The 24,589-nt window shown below is 31.9% G+C and overlaps 2 protein-coding genes across 2 annotated transcripts; both read left to right on the forward strand.

Moving 5' to 3' along the window:
- Positions 1-3,166: 3,166 nt before the first annotated feature.
- LOC102596711 (GDSL esterase/lipase At1g28580-like) lies at positions 3,167-7,453 on the forward strand (the record flags this gene model as incomplete). The annotated part of the gene is made up of 5 exons (XM_015315087.1): positions 3,167-3,413; positions 3,517-3,732; positions 4,736-4,884; positions 6,034-6,310; positions 7,090-7,453. Coding segments are annotated over 5 exons (1,152 nt in total), but the record flags the coding sequence as incomplete, so codon positions are not given.
- A 10,160-nt stretch (positions 7,454-17,613) lies between these two features.
- On the forward strand, positions 17,614-20,547 carry LOC107063342 (GDSL esterase/lipase At1g28610-like). The gene is made up of 4 exons (XM_015315088.1): positions 17,614-17,802; positions 18,440-18,468; positions 18,530-18,803; positions 20,148-20,547. Exons 1-4 carry the CDS (start codon positions 17,685-17,687, stop codon positions 20,402-20,404), a joined length of 678 nt encoding a protein of 225 aa, XP_015170574.1. The 5' UTR covers positions 17,614-17,684; the 3' UTR covers positions 20,405-20,547.
- Positions 20,548-24,589: the final 4,042 nt, after the last annotated feature.

The following is a 24,589-nucleotide window of genomic DNA, read 5'->3' on the forward strand; positions in this document are numbered from 1 at the left end:
ATCATAATTTTTAAATATTTCTTATAGTTTTTATCTTTAATATATTATTTCAAGTTTGAAACTTAGAATTATGAATGGGCCAATAAAGATTATAGTCCACATATGTTGGTAATTATAATAAAGCTTAAATCAAAATCAAATTAATACTAATGCAAAAAGAAAATCAATTCAACACTAAGAATGACAATAATATTGAATATTTGTTCTTTAGTTTTAGGGATAAGGGTCTGAAAAATACCCTAACTTTGGTCGAATTTGTTGTTGTGGTACTAAACTTTCATGAGGACCTATTACCTCCCTAGACTATTTAATACCGTATTTTTTACCCCCTGAACTATTTAATAGTGTATTTTAAAGGTATATATGTGCCACGTGGACACATTACTATTTATAATTTTGCATTATTTTTTATGTCCACGTGGGCAAATATATATGTTTAAAATACGGTATTAAATAGTCTAGGGAGGTAATAGGTCCTCATGAAAGTTTAGTATCGCAACATCAAATCCGACCAAAGTTGGGGTATTTTTCAAACCCTTATCCCTTAGTTTTACATTGGTTTAGACAATTAAAATACATAATCTAATTTTAATTTTCTTTAATATTTAGTCATGTAACTAATACTTATTAAACTTAATTTTAGCATGATTTAGTACTTTTAAATTATGATCATTTTCATTATGACTTGTTAATTTGCAATATTTGTTTTACGCGATTTCATTATTATTATTTTTGTTGGATATTTTAGTGTCATTAATCATATCATATTGTGTTATATTTTTAAGAAACATCTTAGATAGTTGTATTTTGGTAGGACTAAAGAAATATTTGAAGTACAAGTAAATTATATGTTGTGTATGAATACTTTACCGGAAAAACCCGAAACAACCCGAAAAACCGAAAAACCCGAAAAAACCCGAGGTTGAAAAACCCGAGTTTTATTGGTTTGGTTTATTTTATAAATTTAAAAATCCGACCTAAATGGTTTGGTTTGATATTTGAAAAATCCGAACCAACCCGGCCATGTACACCCCTAGTAGTGTGTACACAACTTCTCATAATTTAAGAGTATTTACAACTAACAGCTAAAAGTATATTTGTACTTTTCACATAATTTAAGAATATTTACGAGATCAGCTATTAACTTTTCGCAATTACTGACAGTGCGGTGATATTAATAGTTATTGTGAGTTGGGCACAGAAAAAATTACAGGAGGGTTATGGGTAGGGATGATAAATGGGCAAATTGAGTATGGATCGAACGGAAATGAGTCAGATGAAAATAATCAAATTATTTAATTTGATTCATATTTCATATGAATAAAAATGGATATTCATATTACTCATATTATCTATTGCTTTTTTATTATGTAGAGAAATATGTATTTTCATTACAATTTTTTAATTCTTTTTCTTCTTTTAGGATGTGTTTTGGTATGAAGGAAAATATTTTTCACGTTTTTCTGGAAAATATTTTTTGAAAAACGAGTGGTTTCAAATTGAGATCAAGAGGTTAAAATTCGAGTCTCAAATCAGGATCAAGAGTTGGGGACGGAAGTTGGATCTCATTTCCGGGACTTGTTTTGGTGGTGAGGCTTAAGAAAAGTTTTGAAAAATATTTTCCTGATTTAATAAAAAATTTATCCCCCCCAAACCCCGCAACCCTATATATGGAAGTCATGTTTTTCTTTAAATTAGAGGAAAAAATATTTTCCATAACATTTAAACCAATCAAATATGCGAAGATTGAAAAATATTTAATAAAAATATTTTTTTTTCATATTAAATACACCTTTAATAAGTATACTTTTTAAAAATTCCTACATCCTTACATATATTAAGGAGAGTGTAATTTAAAATAAGTTAATCGAGCATATAATCATATAATCAATCCATTTTAGAATAAATTACTTGAGCATATATATGAAAGAAAATTTCAGAAATAGCAAAGATAATAGACATAATAAGGTTCTATAGCTATACTTTTGATAATTGCGCTTCATAACTATAGTTTCGTTTGCTATGGAGGCTGCGGTTTGTATATTTCGCTTGCAAATATCAAACATGATAAGTATATACATATGGAGGCCCCGATTTGTATATTTCGCTAGCGAATATACAAATAGGGTAGCGAAATATACAAATAGGGTAAGTATATACAAATTTTGTATCTATACATTTAACAATTTTTTAGAATTTTGTTTGTGTGTTTCACTTGCCAATATACAAACAAGATAATTTATTATAAATTTTTCATAAATCGTATACATTAGGGTAAGCATATACAAATTCTGGATTTATATAATCAGGAACCGAATTATATAAATTCTGAATTTATATAATCAAAGAACAAATTATACGAATGTTGAATTTATACAATTAAAAAATCGAATAAAAAATTTCGTGAAACTATAACTACGATAAAAATAATCGAAACAATAGTTATATTACATAATATACTCTAGATATTTGTCAATTTTGCGTAATTTTCCCCATATATAATTATAAATTAGGCCCATTTTAGTCACGTGGTTGCACCTAACCACGTACCACCCTTTATTTACAATTATTGCTTGTAATGATAACGTCTTCCACTTGTCCCCCTTCCTCTTTTTCCTCTTTGTTTTAATTTGTTTATGTTTGATTTTCGAATATGAGTATTTGTACAAAAATATCTTTAAACTATATTCTAAACTTAAATTACATTTTTAAATATTTTTTTGATAAAACACATCCTTCAAGTATTTGAAAGACAGCAATTTTCATCCTTTTGTTAAAGAATTTTTGGCCAAAAATTAAACATCCTTAAAGTATACCCTAAACTTAAACTACATCCTTAAAATATCTGTTTTAGCAGAAAATATCCTTCAAGTATTTAAAAGTTAATAATTTTCATCCTCCTGTTAGAGAGTTTTTGACCAAAAACATCCTTAAACTATATCCTAAACTTAAACCACATCCTTAAAATATCTTTTTTTTCTCACAGAAAACATCCTTTCAATATTCGAAAGTTAACAATTTTCATCATTCGAGTAGATATCGTCCAAAAATACTATATATTAATTGACCGGTGGTCCTTGGCAATACATATGTATCCTTACTTATAAGTTGTGTGGATGATAGGCAATTGGTTTTAAAATTAGAAAAAAAATGGTTTTTTGTTTGAGTAAAATTGCCTTCATTATCTTTTTGGTTTTTTTTAAATCCCATTGAAGGTCAACGATTAATATCACTACGATGCTTCAACTCTATTATTAGTTTCGGCGATTCGCTAACTGATACTGGAAATGAATTTTATCTAACTCGATACAGAAATCCTTCTCCCTATTTCGCTCGCTTGCCTTATGGAGAAACCTTCTTTCTTCGTCCCACTGGTCGATTTTCCAATGGTCGTCTTATTATCGATTTTATTGGTACGTATAATGTACATACAAAATTTTCAATTATGTATATACTTGTAATGATTCTGATCCAACTGTTATAAGGCTTAATTTTATACATTTGTTGTATACGTAGCTGAGAGTTTGGGGATACCGTTAGTGCCAGCATATTTAGGAGGAAAAGATAATGTAAAATTCACACAAGGTGTGAATTTTGCGGTAGGAGGATCAACGGCAATCGATCCTGCCTATTTGTCGAATAAGGGAGTAAAAACCACGACCAATGCGTCTTTGGTGGCTCAACTGGGTTGGTTTAAAGAAATGCTCTCATCCCATTGCAAATTTCCTTCAAGTGTTTTTTTTTTTTTTTGTTTTCTACAACACGTTCACTTTAAAGAAATTAAATTTTATATTTGACTAATTAATTTAATAGTCTATTTGATTAAGTTTGTGAGAGGAGCAAATGTGTTTTTTTCTTCCTAAAAAAAATATTTATTATTCTAATAAAGTGAGATGTTTGGCCAAAACTGCTGAGTGAAAATAAGTGCTGTGGTTGGAAAGTAGCAAAATCTAATTTTCAAATACTTTTTTTTTTAAAAAAAAAAATCTCTAAAAGTACTATTTTGGAAAATATTTTTGAAAAAATGTGCACTTTTAAAAAGCTTGGTCAAAGATAAAAATGTTTTAAGAATTTATATTGGTCAAACACAAACTGTTTCTCAACAAAATTATTTTTTTTAAAAATAATTTGATTGTAAAAGTATTTAAACAATGATCAGTGTTTTGTCGAACTTTAAAAAAGTACTAGTTTCTGCTACTTCCAAAAACACTTATTTTGTACTCAAAGCTTAGCCAAACTCCTCAATTTTCTAAAAATTAACTCTCTTTGGATAAAACCTAAACATTTTTTACCACCAAACATGTTGTAATATTGGAAAAAATCCTTTCATGTTTTATATATGTCTAAATTGGTAAAATATTGTTTTATTATTAATAAAATGGGAAATGTTCACTATGTCAATGAAAAATATCATATCCTTAACTATATTTCAGACACTTATAATGTGTTGGTGTAAGGACCCGTTTGGATTGACTTTTGGCTTATGACTTATAAGCCAAAAACCATAAGTTAGGATTTCTAACTTATGACTTTTGACTTATTTTTGTTATTTTGACTTAAAAATAAGTGATTATAAACACTTTTTAACTTTACCCAAACACTTCAAAACTGCTTAAAAGCTATTTTGGCTTAAAAGCACCTAAAATAAGCCAATCCAAATGGGCACTAAGTTTTATTCAACATTTTGTGTCGATTAATTTTTTTTATAATTCTCATAAACATTTCACATGTATAGAATGCAAGGAATTTCTACAAAATTCATTGATATTGGTGGGAGAAATTGGAGGAAATGATTTCATCTATGGTTTCTTTGGAAATAACACTAAAGAAAAGGTTGAATCATATGTTCCAGCAGTCATCAACTCTATTAGCTCAGCTATACAGGTAATCAACAACAATATCAATAATTAATAAATAAATAAATTTTGATACATTTTGCTAAAAATGAATTTTATTTTCAAAAGATACATTGCCTTTTATTATTGTTATGTTGTTGCTTTTTAAAACTTTTAAAATTTTATGATCTAAAGTTAATCTTAGACATTTTATATGTAGACATTACTTCATTAAGATTAAAAGGGAAAATTTCAAATATAATTAGACCCTCTCTATAACAGTCATCCTTTATAATAATATTGTAATATAATGTAATGCTCTTGTTTTCTGTGAAATCGAACCCCCTCGGCAAAAAATTACACTGTATATAAAAGGTAATTTTCTGTATTTATGTGGATATATATATTTTGAACCCCCTCAATGACAAGGAGAAAGAGATAGCCCAGTGGCAAGTTCCTTGAAAATTAAGTCTCATGTTGAGGGTTCAAATCCCTGCAATAGCATTTTATTTTTTTCTTTTCCAGTTTCAGTTTTTTTTTTTTTTTTTTTTAAGATTTCAGTTCCGTTTTCACGTTTTTTATAGTTTTTTATTTTATAAAACATGCTAAAAGTGTGGTTTTAAACCCAAAAAAATTCAAGAGTCCGCCACTAAAACTAAATACTACTACTTTCTTAAAATTTTGTTTTGTTGGCTTATATATACACGTTTATACTTTTATTTTTCGAACCCCCTGAACGAAAATCCTAGGTCCGCCACTGATTATATATGTTATAACTTATAATATATGTTATTTATAATAACATTTCACTATAATTGTCATTTTCATGTTTTTTTGTGAAACCGATATTATATATATAGAGGGGCGTAGCTATGGCCATCCAGGGTGTCCAACCAGATATCTTTGTCAAAAATTATGTTGTATATATATATGTCAAATTCTACATTAAAGAATATATATTTAAAGTTGCGTACCCTTGACAAAAGCTATGCTTTTGTCACAGTGATAATGAGTGTCCATTTGAATGAAGGAGTTTCGGGTTTGAACCCCAAATAACATAATATTATTTTTTATTTTGACAGCCACACACTAATATTTTTGAACACCCTTATTAAAATTTCTGACTCCATGCATTTATGTTTTTTATAACAATATTTTACTATTGTAATCATAAATATACGACGTTGTTGGGATGCAGGAAGTAATTGAGTTTGGAGCAAGTAGAGTGGTAGTTCCAGGGAGTATGCCCCTTGGATGCTCAACAGCTCTTCTAACAATATTTATGGACTCAAATAAGGAAGACTATGATCCAATTACTGGTTGTATTAATTGGCTCAACCAATTTTCCAAGAATTACAATAAGCTTCTTCAAATGGAACTTCATCTTCTTAGACAGCTTCATCCTTCTATTACAATCATCTATGCTGACTACTACAATGCTGCCATGCAATTTTATCTCTCTCCAAACACATATGGTATGTAACAATTACACTCTCGTTTCAATTTTGTTTGTCTGGTTTTGATATGACACGAAGGGAGTACATTTTTTAACCGCTCAAAAGATAACAGCCTAGGTTTGTATATTAAGTATAGATATAGAGTTAAGAGTCAAAAACACATCTAACTTATCAGATTTTATTTAGTTTCATATCTGAATTATTGAGTATGTGAGTTTCCTACCTGAACTATCACCCAGTGATTAGCGAAACATACCTAGATGTTGACTAGACCAAATGTTTATCTAGAAATGCTTCTTGGCGTGTTTGTCTATAAGATCTTCATCCACCTGACATATATAATAACTCCATTCGTTGTTACATTACAAAATATATTTTTAATCGACTTCTTTAAAACTTTAAACTCTCCCCTTTCAATTAGTTGGAGATATAAACGTCACGGAAGAGATGAGACCACAACAAGGAAGATGGAGAAAGAGTCAGTGAATGCCACTGTTGGAATAAATTAATTTATATTGTGATAATTCTGATTTTAACCTAATATTAATTTACTATTATATTTGCCACGTTGGAATTATTTTTTCACATGGAGTGTCACGTGGCAAAAAAATTTAAACAAAAGAGAAAGTGTACACACATCATAAAAAATTAATTGAGATGTATTTCGCTAACTATTGAGTGATAATTCAGATATAAAATTCAAAAAGTTGAAATAATTTAAATGTGTTTTTAACTCATAACTCTTGAGTACTATAAATATACATAATCATTGATCAATGTATATGTATTTTTTACAGGATTTACAAAGGGAGCCTTAGTTGCATGTTGTGGAGCAGGAGGGCCATATAACTATAAACTTTTTGAATTATGTGGGGATCCAACAGCAAGAAATATTTGCAGTGACCCTTCAATATATGCTAGTTGGGATGGAATGCATTTTACAGAAGCTGCCTATAAATTAATAGCCACAAGCCTTTTAGAGGGAAATTTCACTTTCCCTCCCCTCCCTAAAATATGTAGTACTAGTTTGAGTCCAAATGTAAACCATTTTGACTCTTAAGTAATCCTTCCGTTTATTTTTATTCGTTACTGTTTGACTAGACACATCTATTAAGAAATAATTACTAATATATGTATTTTATCACACTACTTCAATTAATTGATGTTCAATATTAACACTTGGAAAATTTTCAGATATTACCCTTCTAATTAATTTTTTTTGGAAGTGTTTACATTTGTTTATAAAATTCGCATGAAGGTTTTAAGGGGTGAATTAGTAAAATTATCTTCTTCTTTATGACTTTTTAATGTGCGTGTTAAAAAGAAAATGATCAAATAATATGGGTCGGAAGGAATATTTAAAAACTATAAACATATAGGGGGAAAAAGTCTGAAATTTATCCGAACTTTGATCGAAATTGCTATAACAATATCGAACGTTGGAAAGGACCTTTTACCCCCTGCACTATTTAATAGTGTATTTTATAAGTATATATGTGCCCACGTGGACACGTTACTATTTATAATTATGTAAAATTTTTATGATGTCCACGTGGGCACATATATACTTATAAAATACACTATTAAATAGTGCAGGGGGTAAAAGGTCCTCCATAAAGTTTGGTATCGTAACAACAATAAATAGATAATAGTTTCGAGATGAAGTGATGTGAGAACTGATAATTAATTATTTAAGTTAGTGATGTTCTATAAATAAATTATTAGAATAAGAAAAAATAATTTTATTAATAATAATCAAAATTTTAGATTTATCTATTAGTGTAAACAAAAATTATAAAGAGCAATAACTTTATATGTATATTTTAATGCACATAATACAAAACAATTTGTAAAAATAGAGGTATATTTTACAATAAAATTCTAAATATTATTTTCTTATATTGCAAATAAAGTTTAAAAAATATTTCATTACCGTTAATCCAAACTCATTTATCTAAATAGTAGAAAAATAAAGAAAAAAGAGAAGATGAAACTTAAACAGACACACACATACCCATGCATATACATACATATTTAATGCATATAATATTAAGATAAAATTCATAAGGAGTAGCACTTGATTTCTTAATCAATTCATAAATAGATTACTCTACTTATAATGTTAATGAACTTACATAAAAATTTATGATTGTAATGAATATTTTTGAAAAGTTTCGTAAATTTACCATTTGCCCTTCCGTGATTGACCTCGAATCTTTCATGATTGAGTTTGAAAAGTTGGTTTTGAACTTTGAGTTAAAAGTTTAGAATTTGATAAGTTTTGAGTTTGAAAGACTTATATTGTTAAGAAAGTGAATTTTGGGGTCTTTTGAAGTCTCGACTGTTGGGATGAAATTTCGTTGATTCCACCAGTCCTGAAATGTGGAAACTGAGCTTTGAGAGCTGTTGGTCTCAGATTCCAAGTCTTTTATAGGATTTGAGGTCCTATGTTATGGATTTGAGAAAATTTAGCCTGGATTGACTTTGGTCAAATTTGGGGTTTGAATGCTCGGATCGGAGTTTCGAGAGTTCCGTTGGATTCAAAGAATGATTTTAGGTCTAGGTGAGGTCTTGGTTAATTTTTTAGAGGTCCCGAGCTTGTTTTGACCTTTTTAGGCATGATTTAGTTGTTGTGGTTTTCACGGATGTCGGGTCAAAGGAACCTTGAATTCATGTTTTGGTGGTTCCATTGAGTCTGAAATATTTAGTATAATTGATTTGCATATGTGATTTCTATTCACGGGGTTCCGAACAAATTCCGAGGGTCATTTTGATGTTTTGAGAGTTGACTTTGTTTTCTGGTGCTGCAGGCCTCGCTTTTGTGAAGGTCCTGTCGCTTAAGCGACCTCCGCTTAAGCGACCTCCGCTTAAGCGAAGGACCTGTCGCTTAAGTGACCTCCGCTTAAGCGAAGGACCTGTCGCTTTAGCGACGGCCATTCGCTTTTGCGATGCCCAAGATTTTGTGGGGTTCGCTTGGCTTGTCATTTTCAAACGTTAAGCCCCGTTTTTTTCATTTTTGAGCTTGGGAAATTCTTGGTGGTGATTTTGGAAAGGTTTTCTTGTGCTAAAGCATTTGGGTAAGCTTCTATAATCGGTTAGAGAATCTCCCAAATTGAGTTATTTTGTATATTTACATACAAACTGAGTTATTATTGTATTTTTAAATACATTGAGTTGTTATCTACTGTTTTAAACGTTTATATAAACTGCATCTTTATTGTTGTTTTTATACTGTATTGAGTTGAGTATCCATGAGTTGAGGTTGAGTTGAGTAGAGTTGAGGTGAGTATGTTTCATTCTTTCCAAGTTCAAACTTTTATGTTATGTTCAGTGTTCCCCTGACATGCTCGTATATTCAATGTACTTATGCCATTTGCCTGCATCGTTTCATGAAGCAGAAACAGGAGATCAGGGTCATCAACATACGGACTACTTGCAGTTCCAGAGTTGTTTGGTGAGCCTCCTGCTTCCGGAGGATCCCTTATTTATTTCTATTATTTCAGTTTTGTTAGGATGATCTCTTGTCCCAACATCCTTCATAGTTTTAAAGGCTTCACAGATAGACAGTAGTGGTTCATGAGTCTTTTTTTTCATTTCCATTGTTAATGTTTGAGACTCGAGTTGCCTTCTTTTGGACAGTTGAATATTCTTATACATTTCTGAGTTTATTATTTTGAGACATTTGAGTTAAAGTTTACTTTTGAGTTCATCTTATGTTGAGTAAGTCTTCCACTGAGAGTTGAGCCAGGCCAATGGTTCAGCCACGTCCGGGGTGTAGGCTCGGGGCGTGATGATAACGACGAAAATAGGTCGTTACAATAGATATCAATTTACCGATCACTCGTCCCTGAGTGACAAACTAGGAAAACTGAGCTAAGACAAGAATATAGTAGTACCTGAATAGTCAAATAACTGGGGATACTTGTCTCACATATATGTCCTTCTTAGTTTCCCAAGTAGCTTCCTCAATTAAACGATGCTTCCATTGAACTTTCACTGACTTAATCTTTTTGGTTCTCAACTTTCGGACATCACGATCAAGGATTGCATCCGGTTCCTCTTGATACTGAAGATCTTTGTTTAACAAAACTGAGTCTCATTTGATGATATAATATCCAACGACATGATACTTCTTTAACATGGACACCTGGAACACTGGATGGACTCCAGATAGGCAAGGCGGTAAATCCAACCCACAAGTCACTAGCCCTACACAATCAAGGATCTCAAATGGGCCAACGTAGCGAGGACTGAGGTTTCCCTTCTTGCCGAATCTCATCACCTCCTTCATGGGTGACACTTTCAGAAGAACTTGTTCACCAGTCTGTAACGTCATGTCCCTTACCTTACGATCTGCATACTCTCTGTCAACTCTGGGCAACTAAAAGCTTAGCTTGGATACTCCTCACATTATCCTGAGCATCCTTTACCAAATCCACCCCCAAAGGTTCCACATCTCCAGCTTCAAAGCATCCTATGAGCGATCTACATCCTTCCCATAAAATGCTTCGAATGATGCCATGTCAATGCTGAAATGATAGCTATTGTTGTAGGAGAACTCATGCAGAGGTAGAAATTTATCCCAATGCCCTCCAAAGTCTATTACACATGCCCTTAACATGTCTTCCAACACTTGAATTGCTCTCTTCGACTTTCCATCAGTGTGTAGAAGAAAAGTTGTGCTGAAAGTGAGTTGAGGGCCCAATTTTTCATGCACTTTCTCCCAAACTTCGATGTAAACTGTGTACCACGGTCTAAGATGATAGAAAGAGGTACTCCGTGTAACCTTACTATCTCCTTAACATAAATCTTTCCCAACTGTTGGGCATTATAGTCTACTCTGACTGGAATGAAGTGGGCTGACTTAGTCAGTTTGTCAACCACAACCCAAATGGAGTCAAACTTTCCCAGGTCTTGGGAAGACCGACCAAAAATTCCATAGCTATCCTTTCCCACTTCCATTCAAGGATTGGCGTTCTCTGAAGCAAACCGGCAAGCCTTTGATGCTCATACTTTACATGATAACAGTTTTGGCACTTAGCCACAAACTCTTGTTTAAATCTCGGTTAAAACTCTTTCTCAAACTCCTCTTTACTTTTTTAAAACCTCAGTTTGAAACAATTATGTTGGCTTTAAAATATTCTCAAATTTTATAACTCAAAATAGGGTTCATGCTAAAATATAGACATGAACAACTCAACTTAAGGATCTCAATAACAATTTAGAAAACTCAATACTCATAATTAAGAACTCAATAAATACTACTCATCTAAAAAATACTCAATTAATAGGGTTTATGCTGAAATATAGACATGAATGAATTAACTCAAGAATCTCAATGCATAACATATAGCAACTCGACCATTAGGTACATAACTCAAAACTAAAAAAAAAGCTAATCTCAAGAATACTCAAATCTAAGGATAGAACCCTATATTTCTCTTTTACTGATTCGAAAGTAGATGTAGGGCGTGGGGACATACTAGTCCAACACTATGATAGTGTTACATACCTAGAAGAATAAAGTTCTTGACAAAACTCGAAAAATGCTTGAAACCTTAGCTTTTCTTCTCTTGGAACCTTGCTCTAATGACTTGAAGTGTTAATGAATGTAAAAGAACTGATTGACACTTTCTAAGACCTTAACTAGGTGTAAAACGTCGTGGTTTAGGGTTAGAATAAGGGTTAAAACGACGTAGTTTAAGTACCAAACACATAGGGGAAAGAACAAAATGACCCCAACTTAAAAAACTGATGGAGTGCCCTTCAAGGAAGGCTTCATGGACCATTTAAGGCTCCACGGTCCGTGAAACACTTCACTGGCCGTATAACCATCCGTGAACCTTCGCCTGTCTGACATGGCCTTACTAAAACGGGTATAACATTTTATTTCGATCTCGAAATAGGGAAAATTTAGTAGCGTTGGAAAGATGATTCAAAGACCTTTAATTTTATAGGTCATGGGCCACCTAATTCATTATGTGATGAGAGATATGGTCATTTGAAATTTACCCAAGTAAAATCTCACATTGAAACTCAATCGGTAAGAAAGCTTTCAACTCAACTTTGTGCTAGGGGATTCTAGTGACCTTAATTCATATCCAAAATCATTCCCATATTTTAAAGAATTTTCCCTAACTTAAAAGTTGACGAGTGACCTGTAAGTACCCCTAAATGGGACATACAAGTCACCACATGCCGTCTAGAGTCCTTTCTAGGTGGCTCAAATCTTGGTAGCCCTAGGCGGTTGGGCTACCTCCCCTAAACAGGTCGTGGACCCCTAAATGGACCATTTAGGGTTCCATAAAGGGTTTATGGTCTATTTTGGGTTCGTGGACTTGCTTGTTACCCCTTTTTAGCCTTTTTTTGAAGTCTGAGTGTTACACGAATGATGCAAATTTTAAGAGTAGAGTTGCGAGGTGTTATAGAATGATTCGAATCTTAGCTTATAAATTTTTGGGGTGTTACAAAGGCGTCCCCTTCTTATTTTCATATTTGAAAAATAAACTGTGCTCATTTTAATTTAGGAAAACTTTCAAAAATAGCAAACATTAGGTCTTAAATAGGACTCCTTAGCTACAATTTTGCTAATTACAATTCGCATCTGTATTTTTGTACTCTACGAATGGGAAAAGACAAAACAAACCCCAATTTAAAAGCTATCAAAAACCTCCCACATGGACATCTATGGTTTGTGGTTTGATCTACAGATCATAGATCCTATTTGTGAAATCCATATTGAAATTTTAAGGCTCAGAAGTTCATTCTACGGGACCAAACTACGATCGTAAAAATTTCTACGACCCGTAGATGGGTCCATAAGATTTGGACCAAAAAAATTGACTTCCAGAACTTTTTCCATGAGTCAACTGTACGGCTCGTAGCTCTTTCTATGACTCAGAGAAATGGTTCGTAAGTCACTGACTTAGAAAACTTTGTTGTTGTAGTCTCTGGTAAACGGTCATAACTTTTTATTCTGAACTCGAAATGACGTAAACCTAGTGGAGTTGGAAAGAGGACGCATATACCTTTTATTTGATAGGTTATGAGCCACCCAATTCATTATATGCTAAGAAATATGATCATTTGAAATTGACCTAAGTAGAATCTTATATCAAAACTCAATCGATAAGTAAGCTTTCTACTCAACTTTGTGCTAGAGGATTTTTGTGACCTTAATTCGTCTCCAAATCTATTCCCACATTAAATAATTGACCTTAAGACCTAAGAGAAATTTAAGAATCACCCAATACGATCTTATACACAAATGAAGAATGATTCGGGTCTTACCTTAGAAATTTTCTGGATGTTACAATTGTGTGGTTGGAAATCATTTCATTAAAGTTATAAAAAGAATTGAAATTAAATTGTTTCTAATTAAAATAAGATACTCCATCTGTTTAAAAAAGAATGGTCTAGCTTCTTTTTTAGTCTGTTTTTAAAAAAATGACTCCTCTCCTTTTTTGGCAACACTTTAATTTCAATTTTCCATGTGACATATTTAAGGCCACAAGATTAAAGATCATTTTGGTATATTTGACATAACTTTAATTTAGAACCACAAGATTAAAAAAAAATCTTTCTTTTCTTAAACTTCGTTTCAAGTCAAACTAGGTCACTCTTTTTAAAATAGAGAGAGTAACATTTTTTTAAGACGGACAAAAAAATGAAAGGATGTCACATCAAAATAGGACAAAGGAAGTAATAAAGGATTGATTATCATGTGCAGTCTTGCAAAGGTATCTCCTAAATATTTTATTTAAAAATCACTTATACAATTAAGTACCTGATGTGACTACCTCACTTATCTCACCAAAATGGTATCGCTTGATTTGATATAGTATTTATGTTTTTTTTTTTTTGGTTTAGTGGTTTAAATTAATATTTTGATATTTGTATGATTATAAATTATTTTACATAGCATATGATAGAAAGTTTAAAGTTAAAGTTTCTAATTATAGTGTGGTGTAGACTTTGCACTTTTTCTTAGTAATAATGACTAGGTGTTCTTCATTGTCGTCTTCTTATTTTACTTGGATTTGATGCAATTGAGCTAACGGTCTTTCGAAAATAACCTCTCTATCTCCAAAAGATAGTGATAAGATTTGCGTACACTATAACCTCCCGAGACCTCAGTTAATGAGATTTCGCTAGATTTATTATTATTTTTGTTTCTAATTATAATAAGATATTATTCCTTTTTAGAAAGACTAAAATAATGATACACAAAATAAAATGGAGGAAGTACTTTGAAGGTAAATGAAGAAGTGTATATATATATATATTATTATTATTTTTTTATTTTTTTTTTAAAAGAAAAAAGTAATCAGAAAAAACAATAATATTTCCTAACAAAATAGTATACTCATGTATTTGACTACTAATAATGAGATTGAAAATTTTCGCATATCTTCAATTTAAAATGTTGAGAATTAATCATATTAATAATAAGAATGTACAATTTTGAAAAATCATAAATAAAATAAGAAAATGATTTAGTATAATAAATAAATAAATAAAAACACCCTAACGTGACCTTCGTGTATACCAGATTTTTTGTTTTTACACAACTTGATATTTTACAAAAGAATTTACACCAAGTACATTTGTATTTTTTAAAAGCTATATACCAATTTCAAATAATAAACTTAAACGGAAATGACCCACCACTAGTGACTTAAAAAATGTTTAGAGATTTTGATACCACTTTTAGTATTGTCTTTCACTTTTTGATCCAACGTAGGTCCGCTTGACTTAAAAACGGAACCCGCTTGACCTAACGTAGGTCCGCCCCTGAGACCAATCATGCGCAACCTGCTAGTGCAATGACATGGAGACTGATACCACCTTTAGCCATGTCCAATTTGCTAGTGTATGTATCATAAGGAGTATATTATATTTTTCAAATCTGTCCCACTATTGTATCAAGAAATGTTGATTATGTGCAATCCATTAGTGTATGGACATAAGGATTATATATCAAATTTTAGCATTGATTGACAATTTAAAAACCCGCAAAACTAATGTATGTAAGTTGTAGGGGAATCTATGTATTATTTTATGCAAGATAGCATGTAAACTAACAGTACATGTATAACTAATTTCTTTGTAACAAATAGTAAATTGTCAGTGATGGAGCAACTCAAACAACGTTTGCGACCCCTTAACCAATATACTAAACCTTCAACTTAGGTTAATATGTGTCAACACTTGAATAAATATTCATTAAATCAAATTTTGACCTATATATACAATGTAAATTTCCGACGAAGGGGTGTCGCTTGACTCCCCTTACCCTAGGGTAGCTCCGCCCCTATATAAATCTAATCAGCTATCAAAAGACTCACAAAAGCACTTGAAAATCAAGACTAGCTATAGGTTCATCAAAAAACAGAAAAGATAACTTTATAGCATCCACAACGTTATATATATGGGAAAATGCATAAGTACCCCCCAGCCTATGCCCAAAATCCCTGAGACACACCTAACCTTTACTAAGGTCCTATTATCCTCCCGAACTTATTTTTTAATTAATTTTCCTCCCCTTTTTGGCCTACGGGGCACCATCCTTGAAAAAATTGTCAACACGGGCTGGGCCCACAAGATAGTGCCACGTAGGCCGAAAAGGGGTAGAAAATTAAATTAAAAAATAAAGTTACGGGAGGATAATAGGACCTTAGTAAAGGTTAGGTGTGTCTCAGGAATTTTGGACATAGGCTGGGGGTACTTATGCATTTTCCCATATATATATATTATTTTTGACAAAGCTAACTTTTTTGGAAGTGGATTAATGTAATAATGTTGGACCTAGGCTACCACCTTTGTGATAACCCATTTCTTTTTGTGTGATGGCATTGCCTCACTTTATGTAATGCTATTACAGTATTACTCAATAAAAGAGGGAAAGCTAACAACGTTGCAATATTTAGGCTCACATTGCTATTCATAGCACATAAATGAAGTGTTGTATCTATAGACTACGTGGCATTTATCTCATTTCTAACCAACTTTTAACAAACTTTAAATTTTAACAAAATAGTGTAATTATTAAAGTTTACTAGTGAAATTAAAAATAAAGAGTCATTAGAAAGCTACACAAGTAGAGACTGTGACCACCAAGTGAATGTAAGGTTTTGCCCTGATTTTCTTATCATATTTTAAATTTTATTTTCTCCTTAAATGAAAGTCGAAGTATTACTATAAATACTTTTACTTATCCTGAAAAGAAAATATAATTTCCTTCCATAACTGGGTTATTCCTTCCTTAGAGGAAAAATTTGGAACTCTATAAATTGAAGATCTTTGTTCTCATGCTCTAAACACAATAGCCAAAATAGAGAGGCTTCACTCAAACGGGCATAACTTTTTACCCTGAGCTCGAAATTTAGCAAACTTGTCGGCGTTGGAAAGAAGACTCAAAGACCTTCAATTTTATAGCGCATGTGCCTCCTAACTCTCTATGTGTTAAAATATATGATCTTTTGAAGTTAACACAAAATTAAAAACTGATGCATGACTTGTACGAATTTCTTTTTAGTTCTTTTCGAAACATGAGGTGTTACACCAACCTTTCGATATCATGCCCAAAGTAGTCCCCAATATAATATTGAATGTGAGAAAGATATTATGTGCAAGGATATTTGACACTTGACAGTATTAATTTGTTCAAAATAGTCCCCATATAGGTGGGGCCAATCCAAATAGCAACGTGAAATATTTGTCATATAGGAGAGTAGTCACATCATATACTTGATTGTAAGAGTGATTTTAAACAAAAAAGAACTTTAAGAGATACCGTGTGGAGTGGACTCCGTTAAGATTGCGATATTTAAGGGAGTCATTTGGTAGTTGGATAAGAAATAGGTTCTTCATATATTAATTTTCGTATAACTTATATAAAGTTTAGTAGGTAGATAGGAAATGAGTTATTTATGTATAAAATTAATATGATATTTGGTTGACAATTTAAAAATCTGCATAACTAATACATATGTAAGTTATGAGGAAATCTATGTATTATTTTATGCAGATGGGAGATGAAATAGCTAATACATGCATAAAATAATACATAGATTTACTCATAACTTATATCTATAGAGAAAATGGCCAAATGAGCCCCCAATCTATTACCGGATTTCCAACTACACACTTATACTTTATGGGAGTCTTATTACCCCCCGGAACTATTTAAATTGAAATTATTATTTTTATTTTACCTTCATTAAACCAATTAGAAAGGAAAGTAAGACAAACGATTGAAACAGAGGTATGACATATATACATTGTACTCAAATTTTGTAGCACAACATTATGGACTTCCACTTCCACCACCTCACTTGATGGAAGAAATGTTCAAAATGGAACAAATTTTGCAGTGGTGGGATCAAGAGTAATGGATGCACAATTCTATGAGAAGAGAGGAATTTATGATATAGTAACAAATGTTTCTATGTGGGATCAATTGAATTGGTTTAAACAAATGCTTCCACATTTATGTCATAATTCTTCAGGTACCCTATTATATATATATTTTATATGTGTGTGTGTGTTTATGTGCTTAATTAATCAGAATAAATTATAATTTGAGTATCTAAATTAAGCGTATACATTGACAAGAAATTTACCTATTATATTTTGGTTGTTTTGGACAAGAATGGTCGGGCTCTAATGTGGGTACGAGATAATGAGTATGAATCTCTCTTTGCAGAAAAAAATATACTCTCTCCATTTAAAAAAGAATGGTCTAGTTTAACTTGACACAAAATTTAAGAAAATAAAAAGATTTTTCAATCTTATAGTCCTAAATTAAAATTATGTCAAATGTACCTAAAAGATCCTTTAATCTTGCAGTTTTAAATATGTCAAAGGGAAAGCTGAAATTAAAATGCTGCCAAAATTTCAACACTAGTCCCTCTTCAAAAATTTCAAATACTATTAGTAGATTTTATAAAAGTTTAGCTCATAAGTAACTTAATCCAACACTAGTCCCTCTTTATAATTAAATGTAATTTTTTTAACTTAATCCAACACTAGTCCCTCTTTATAATTAAATGTAAATTTTTTAACTTAATCCAACACTATTTCTTCTACCGGGTATACATATAACAACTGCATTGAAATTCGCCTAATTTAAATTGTTGGTTCTAGGGGTTTCCCACCGAGTTAAGGCATCGAGTGTTGGTCCACCTTGGAGCATGACAAATTAAAACTTGATATTTATCTATTTATTGAATGTAGGAGCTAGTGGAGCTTGGGGCAAAGACAATAATAGTGCCAAGTGTGTTACCACTTGGATGTACTTCATCCTATTTGACAAATTTTGAGAGCTTGAATGAAGAGGATTATGATGAATTAGGTTGTCTCATATGGCCAAATGAATTTGCTTCCTATCATAATGAACTTCTTCAAAAGGAATTACATCGACTTAGAGAGCTTCATCCTCATGTCAATATTATCTATGCTGATTATTACAATGCTTCTATGAAACTTTATCGAGCTCCTCGAAAATATGGTAAGTTTACTTTATAGTTGTTATAATCAGAGGCAGAGTCAAGACTTTCATTAAAGGTCGCGTTCAAAATATGAAGAAGTATATATATAAACCATGTATAAGAGGGTGTTTAGATTGACTTATTTTAATTTTCAAGTGTTTTTTAGTGTTTGGGAAAGTAAAAAATGTTTTTAAACACTTATTTTAAAGTAAAAAATAATAGAAAAATAAGCTAAAAGCTAAAACTTGGGTATGACCAACTTTATGACTTTTAGCTTATAAACTATTTTTGAAAAGTTAATCCAAACACCCTCTAAATAGTGTAATTTTCAGCTAAAGGGGGTTCGAATAAACCCCTCGTCCCTATTTGGCTCCACCCCTGAATGCCACTCAATGTTGTCGTGACAGGGTAAGTATTCTCCATTTTTAATCAAAGGTCCGATCCATGGTTTAAGCCCCGAAAATAAAAAACTACCTCTAGAAGGGAGTGTGCTACTCTATGAAAGAGGGACTTTCTGGTGAGAATTATGATTAATCGATCCTCAAAACATATGTTGAACATCAATGAAAAACAAATGAATGATAGTTCTAATACAGCTTTACACAATCAGTGCAATTTAATATTGGTGCGGTATGGAGATAAGTATTCTTGTATCCTTAGAAAATAAATTTTCTTTAGTAGGAAATATTTCATCCTCTAAAGTAAAACGTTCTGACATGGATCCAAGTTAGTTGACCCTCAAAGTGTATATCGAATATCAGATAAAAATAAAAATTGTGCAAACAAAGTTTTACACAACCAACAATTCAATTTGTTGTAGAAGGTTATTCACCTTATTTTTTTACAAGTTATAAAATTCATCACTAATTATAGACATTACTTTTGTTTGACATCATATGATAGAGTAAAAAATTAAATAAATTGTATAGAAGTCCGGCTACTTTTTTCCACGTACCGTTGGAAAATATATAGCAAGAACACAAATTTATAGGAAGAAGAACACTAAGATAAAGGTTTGATAATATGAAGAAGGCTTGAAATATGTGCGAAATGCTTTCCTAAAAATGATATTTGCTCTCTCTCATCGGCGAGATTGCTATGGGATATATGACAATTCTATGAATTTCTACACTAAGAAAATAGTGAAGAAATCCTATTGAAAAAAAGATATTTTTGATTAAAGAACTTGTGCTAACCAAAGAATGAAAGGACACACCTTTTCATTTAAAAGATTCTAACTAAAGAATAAAAAGACACACAACGACTTCTTCATTTAAATTACTTATTGTTAATAAAAGTACACACGTTAATGGAGACATGTGTGCTTTTACATATAATTTTATAACATGTGTTATATTTTGTAGGATTTTTGAAGGGTGTACTAATAGCATGTTGTGGAGGTGGAGGTCCTTATAATTTCAATATTTCTGCTCAATGTGGCACTTCTCAAGCAACAAGTTGTGAGGATCCTAACCAATATGTGAATTGGGATGGATATCACTTTACAGAGGCTGCTTATAGATGGATGACAAAAAGTTTATTGGAAGGCCCATTCACTTATCCTCCTATGAAGAATTTGTGTCTTTTTGATGTTATTGAGGCCCAAATTTCCCAAATTTAAAAGGCCCCAAAATAGATCCCTTTAAAACATAAATAAAAAAGAGAAAATTAGGCGGATAAACAAACATATGCTAGTTAATTAATAGTTAACATAGCTATAGTTTGAATTAATTATTATTCGCCACTTATTTATAGGCATAATTATGCGGCCACGTCTGAATTGTATAAGCGTGTAGTTTTCGTAATTTATATAATATAACTTGTATAACTTTTGTATAATGTAATTTGTGTAATATAATTTGTATAACTTTTTAAAGTTTAGATGTTTGTGTTTGTATAAATTCTATCGATTTTTTGAGTTTTATCATATTTGTATTATTCTGAAATTTGTATTACTCCGAAAAACAGATCCAATTTTAGATCTACCGTTGTACCCACATTTGTATAAATCTGTAAGTGTATATTCTAATTGTATATTTCTACATTTTACTTATACAAAATATATAAGTACAAAATTCTACCAACAAAATTATACATACAAAATATATAAGTACAAATTAGATGCTACTACTCACATAAAAAAAAATAGCTCTATATATGTGAGTTGTTTTGTTCCTTATAAAACTTTATCATTTCAATTGCCTATGTTCATTCTCTTATTCTATTTACAATAAAAAGTGGTAACAAAACCCTGGTATAAATGCAAACATTATATTCCTAAGTGATGGGAGCCTTAACCGTTACAAAAATGGCATACAAATTACAATACCCTTTTATTAACTTATGGATCATTAGTGGGATGTGATTAACATTCGAACAATTAAACTAATATTTGAGTTTGTCACATGTCCCTAACCTTGATTCATGACTATTAACGAAAGACATTTTTATATTATTTCACAAAGTATAGATTATGTAACACCCCGAAAATTTCTAACTTAAGATTCGAACCATTCTTCATTTACTTGTAGGGTCATATCGGGTGATTCATAAATTATCCATATGTGTAAAGGTAAATTCTTTTGTGTGGGGATGATTTGGATATGAATTAAGGTCACTAGAATCTCCTAGCACAAAGTAGAGTTGAAAGTTTCCTTATCGATTAGTTTTGATGTAATATTCTACTTGGGTAAACTTCAAACGACCATATCGCTTAGAATATAAAGAGTTACGTAGCCTATAACCTATCAAATTAAAGGTATTTGAATCTACTTTCCAACGCCACCAATTTCGCGTCAATCCAATTTTTGAGTAAAAAGTTATGATCATTTTAGTAACTGATATAGTGCAGTGACGAATTAGCTAATGGGAAAACATTAAAAAGGGTCTTTTTATTCTTTTACCTCCAAGAAAATCCTAAACGAATTTTTTGACTAATATAAGGCTCAAAACAATCAGATTTTCATCTTTTAATCCATCATTCTCTTCTCTCTCAAACCCTAGGGCAAAACCCTAAGAAAAAAAAAATCAAAGTAGAAGACTTCATTCAAGATTCCTTCAATCTTTTTCAAGATTTTTCTTCAAGGTAACTCTTTATCCAAGAATTCCATTCTTTTCAACTCAAATTCCTCCATACAATTATGAGTCACTAATGAAAATCATAATTCTTGGCCTTAGAGATTTGAAGAAACTAATTCAAGAATCTCAAGAAAGGTTCTCTTGATTGTTCTCCTTCAGGGTTTCAAGGCTTCTAATCAAGTTCTTCTTCAATATTCTTCAAGAATCTTGTTCTTCCAGGTATGTAAGACTATCATAGTGTTGGACTAGTTCGTCCTCACGCCCTACATCTACTTTCAAGTCAGTAAAAGAGAAATCTAGGATTCTACCCCTAGATTTGAGAATTTTTAAGATGAGTTGATTTTGAGTTCATATTTCTTTTTGAAATTCTATTCCTAATTATTGAATTGCTATATGGTATGCATTAAGATTCTTGAGTAGATTCGTTCATTTCTATAATTCAGCATGAATCCTATTTTGAGTTATCAATCTTGAGAAGCTTTTTAACGCCAACACTTGAGTTTTAAACTGAGTTTTTGAGGAAGTAAAGATGAGTTTTGAGAAAGAGTTGTATTCATGAGTTTCTGTATGGTTATTGAGGTCCTCGAGTTGAGTCGTTCATGCCCATAATTCTGCATGAACCCTACGAATTGAGTTATAAGTTTTGAGAGTCTCTGAAAGTCAATCATTGTGTTTCAAACTGAGTTTTGAGAAAAAGTTTAAAGGTTCTATTTCATAAAGTCTTAAGAGTTTCTAATGTTATTTTATTCATTCATATATATATACCTATGCTAATTATTGGACTTGAAAGATAAGTTCATAAATGCATGTTTTCAAGAAGGTAAACACTTCTCATGTTTTGAAAAGTATTTCAAGTAATGTAAGAAGTTCATTCTTAGTAATGGGTGAATTGAGCAAAAAGTTATATTAATTATTTTGGGAGTAGTATCGAGCATCGAGTTGGGTTAGAGTCTCTTATGATTCGAAAGTCCCACAGAACTGTGTAGCTGCCGTAAGATATGATATCATTGATTCTTCATGCGACTCCTCACCGCCTCTGAGAAGGCATATAGTTGGATCCATAGTCACGATATCATCCTATACCCCGGCAATATAAGATAGGCCCTTGCAATGTGCGGTGGGACGTTGTATCATTGCTAGGCTCATGGTAATGGTTGTCGGTTAGAGAAACTCCCCACAAGCAAAGTATATTATTTCCATATTGCTTTCATTGCATATTTTATTGTAAAGCTTAAATGTTTTTCACTTCATGTTCATGTATTGATTCAGTTGAGTTGCTTCCAGTCATTCAGTTTAGTTATTTGTTTACTCAGCCATATTACATACTCGTACATTCCATGTACTGATGTCATTCGACCTGCATCCTTTTATGATGCAGATATAGGTGTTCATGATTATCAACATGCACTTCGTTGAAATCACTCTACACTCCAGTTAGCTTTGGTGATCCTCTTTGTATTCCAGAGGACTTCACAGTTACTTTTCACTTAGTAGTTTTGAGGTGTCGTGGGTCTTGTCTCGACATCCTTTCTTAATAGTAGAGACTTCATAGATAGACAGTTTTGGAGAGTTTTTTCAGTTTCAGATATTTTATTTAAAACTTATGTTTCATACTCAATATATTCAGAGAGTTTTGAGATTCTGTAACACCCTAGAAAATTTTTGAGCTAAGACTCGAACCGTTCTTCATAGTGAGTGAGATTTTGCAAGGAATTTAAAATTTCTTGAGTATTAAGGTCACTAGATGTTGCACCTTGAGTTCCAAGAAGAACCTAAGAGAAAAGCATTCAAGTCATTCCTAGTTTTCTTGAGTTTTGGGTCAACTTCAAACGACCATAACTCCTAGTACATGATGAGTTAGGTGAGCTACTAGATATAAAATTAAAGCCCTTCGAGTACTCTTTATAACGCCACCAAGTTTGCTAAATTCCGACCTCTGAGTAAAAAGTTATGATTGATTTACTAACGTCGCGCAAACCTGGCAGCAGCTCCGCGACGCGGAGCCAATACGGACCTCACTGCCTGGTGAAAAATAATTCCGACTCCTAGCTCATTTTATTTATTTCTTTAAGGGTATTTTAGTCCTAAAAACCCTTAGGAGGTCATCTAAATTGCCCTAAACGAATAGAAAATCAGTTTTCGCAAATCAAAACCCTCTCATTCACTCCAGAGATTCTATGCTCAAGAAATTCAAGAAACGCTAAGGCTAGGGTTCATCTTTCAAGATTTTCCTTCCAGTCCTTCAAGAAGATGGTTCTTTCAGGTATGTAAGCTTCCATGGTGCTGGGTTTGTTCACCCACACGCCAATCATGTTATTTTCAGCGCAAATTTTGATTCTTGAAGTTGAAAGATTAGAGTTCTTGATGAGTTCTTGAAGTTCATTCTAAATCTTGTTGTGTTGGGGTTTTGATGATTTCTTGAGATGTAAGTGAGTGTTTGAGGGCTGTATTGAGTAGATTAGAGTGTACTTATGTTAAGTAATCGAATCCAAGTGATTGGGGAAGAAACCGTTCGATTCTAGGTGAATTGGGGTTAGAAAGAGAGGAAGAAAAAGTCAGACAAGGAACAGGTACCAAGTCCGCGGACTTGTCCTTCAGGGTGAAAAATTTCTCTCCGCATCGCGGAGAGGTCACGGACTCCACTGTTTCAAAAATTATTTCGAGCAAACATTTTAAATCATCTCCGCGTCGCAGATTTGCTCCCTAGACAATATTTTTCAATTGTTTC

Source organism: Solanum tuberosum, unplaced genomic scaffold (assembly GCF_000226075.1).
Source record: "Solanum tuberosum cultivar DM 1-3 516 R44 unplaced genomic scaffold, SolTub_3.0 scf00338, whole genome shotgun sequence".
Taxonomy (NCBI): domain Eukaryota; kingdom Viridiplantae; phylum Streptophyta; class Magnoliopsida; order Solanales; family Solanaceae; genus Solanum; species Solanum tuberosum.

Bases quoted from the DNA above. Each gene is read 5' to 3' on its own strand.
- LOC107063342 (XM_015315088.1), top strand. From the start codon at position 17,685: ATGGATGCACAATTCTATGAGAAGAGAGGAATTTATGATATAGTAACA. The intron at 18,469-18,529 runs GTTGGTCCACCT...TATTGAATGTAG, and splicing joins ACCGAGTTAAGGCATCGAGT to GAGCTAGTGGAGCTTGGGGC. The intron at 18,804-20,147 runs GTAAGTTTACTT...TATATTTTGTAG, and splicing joins TCGAGCTCCTCGAAAATATG to GATTTTTGAAGGGTGTACTA.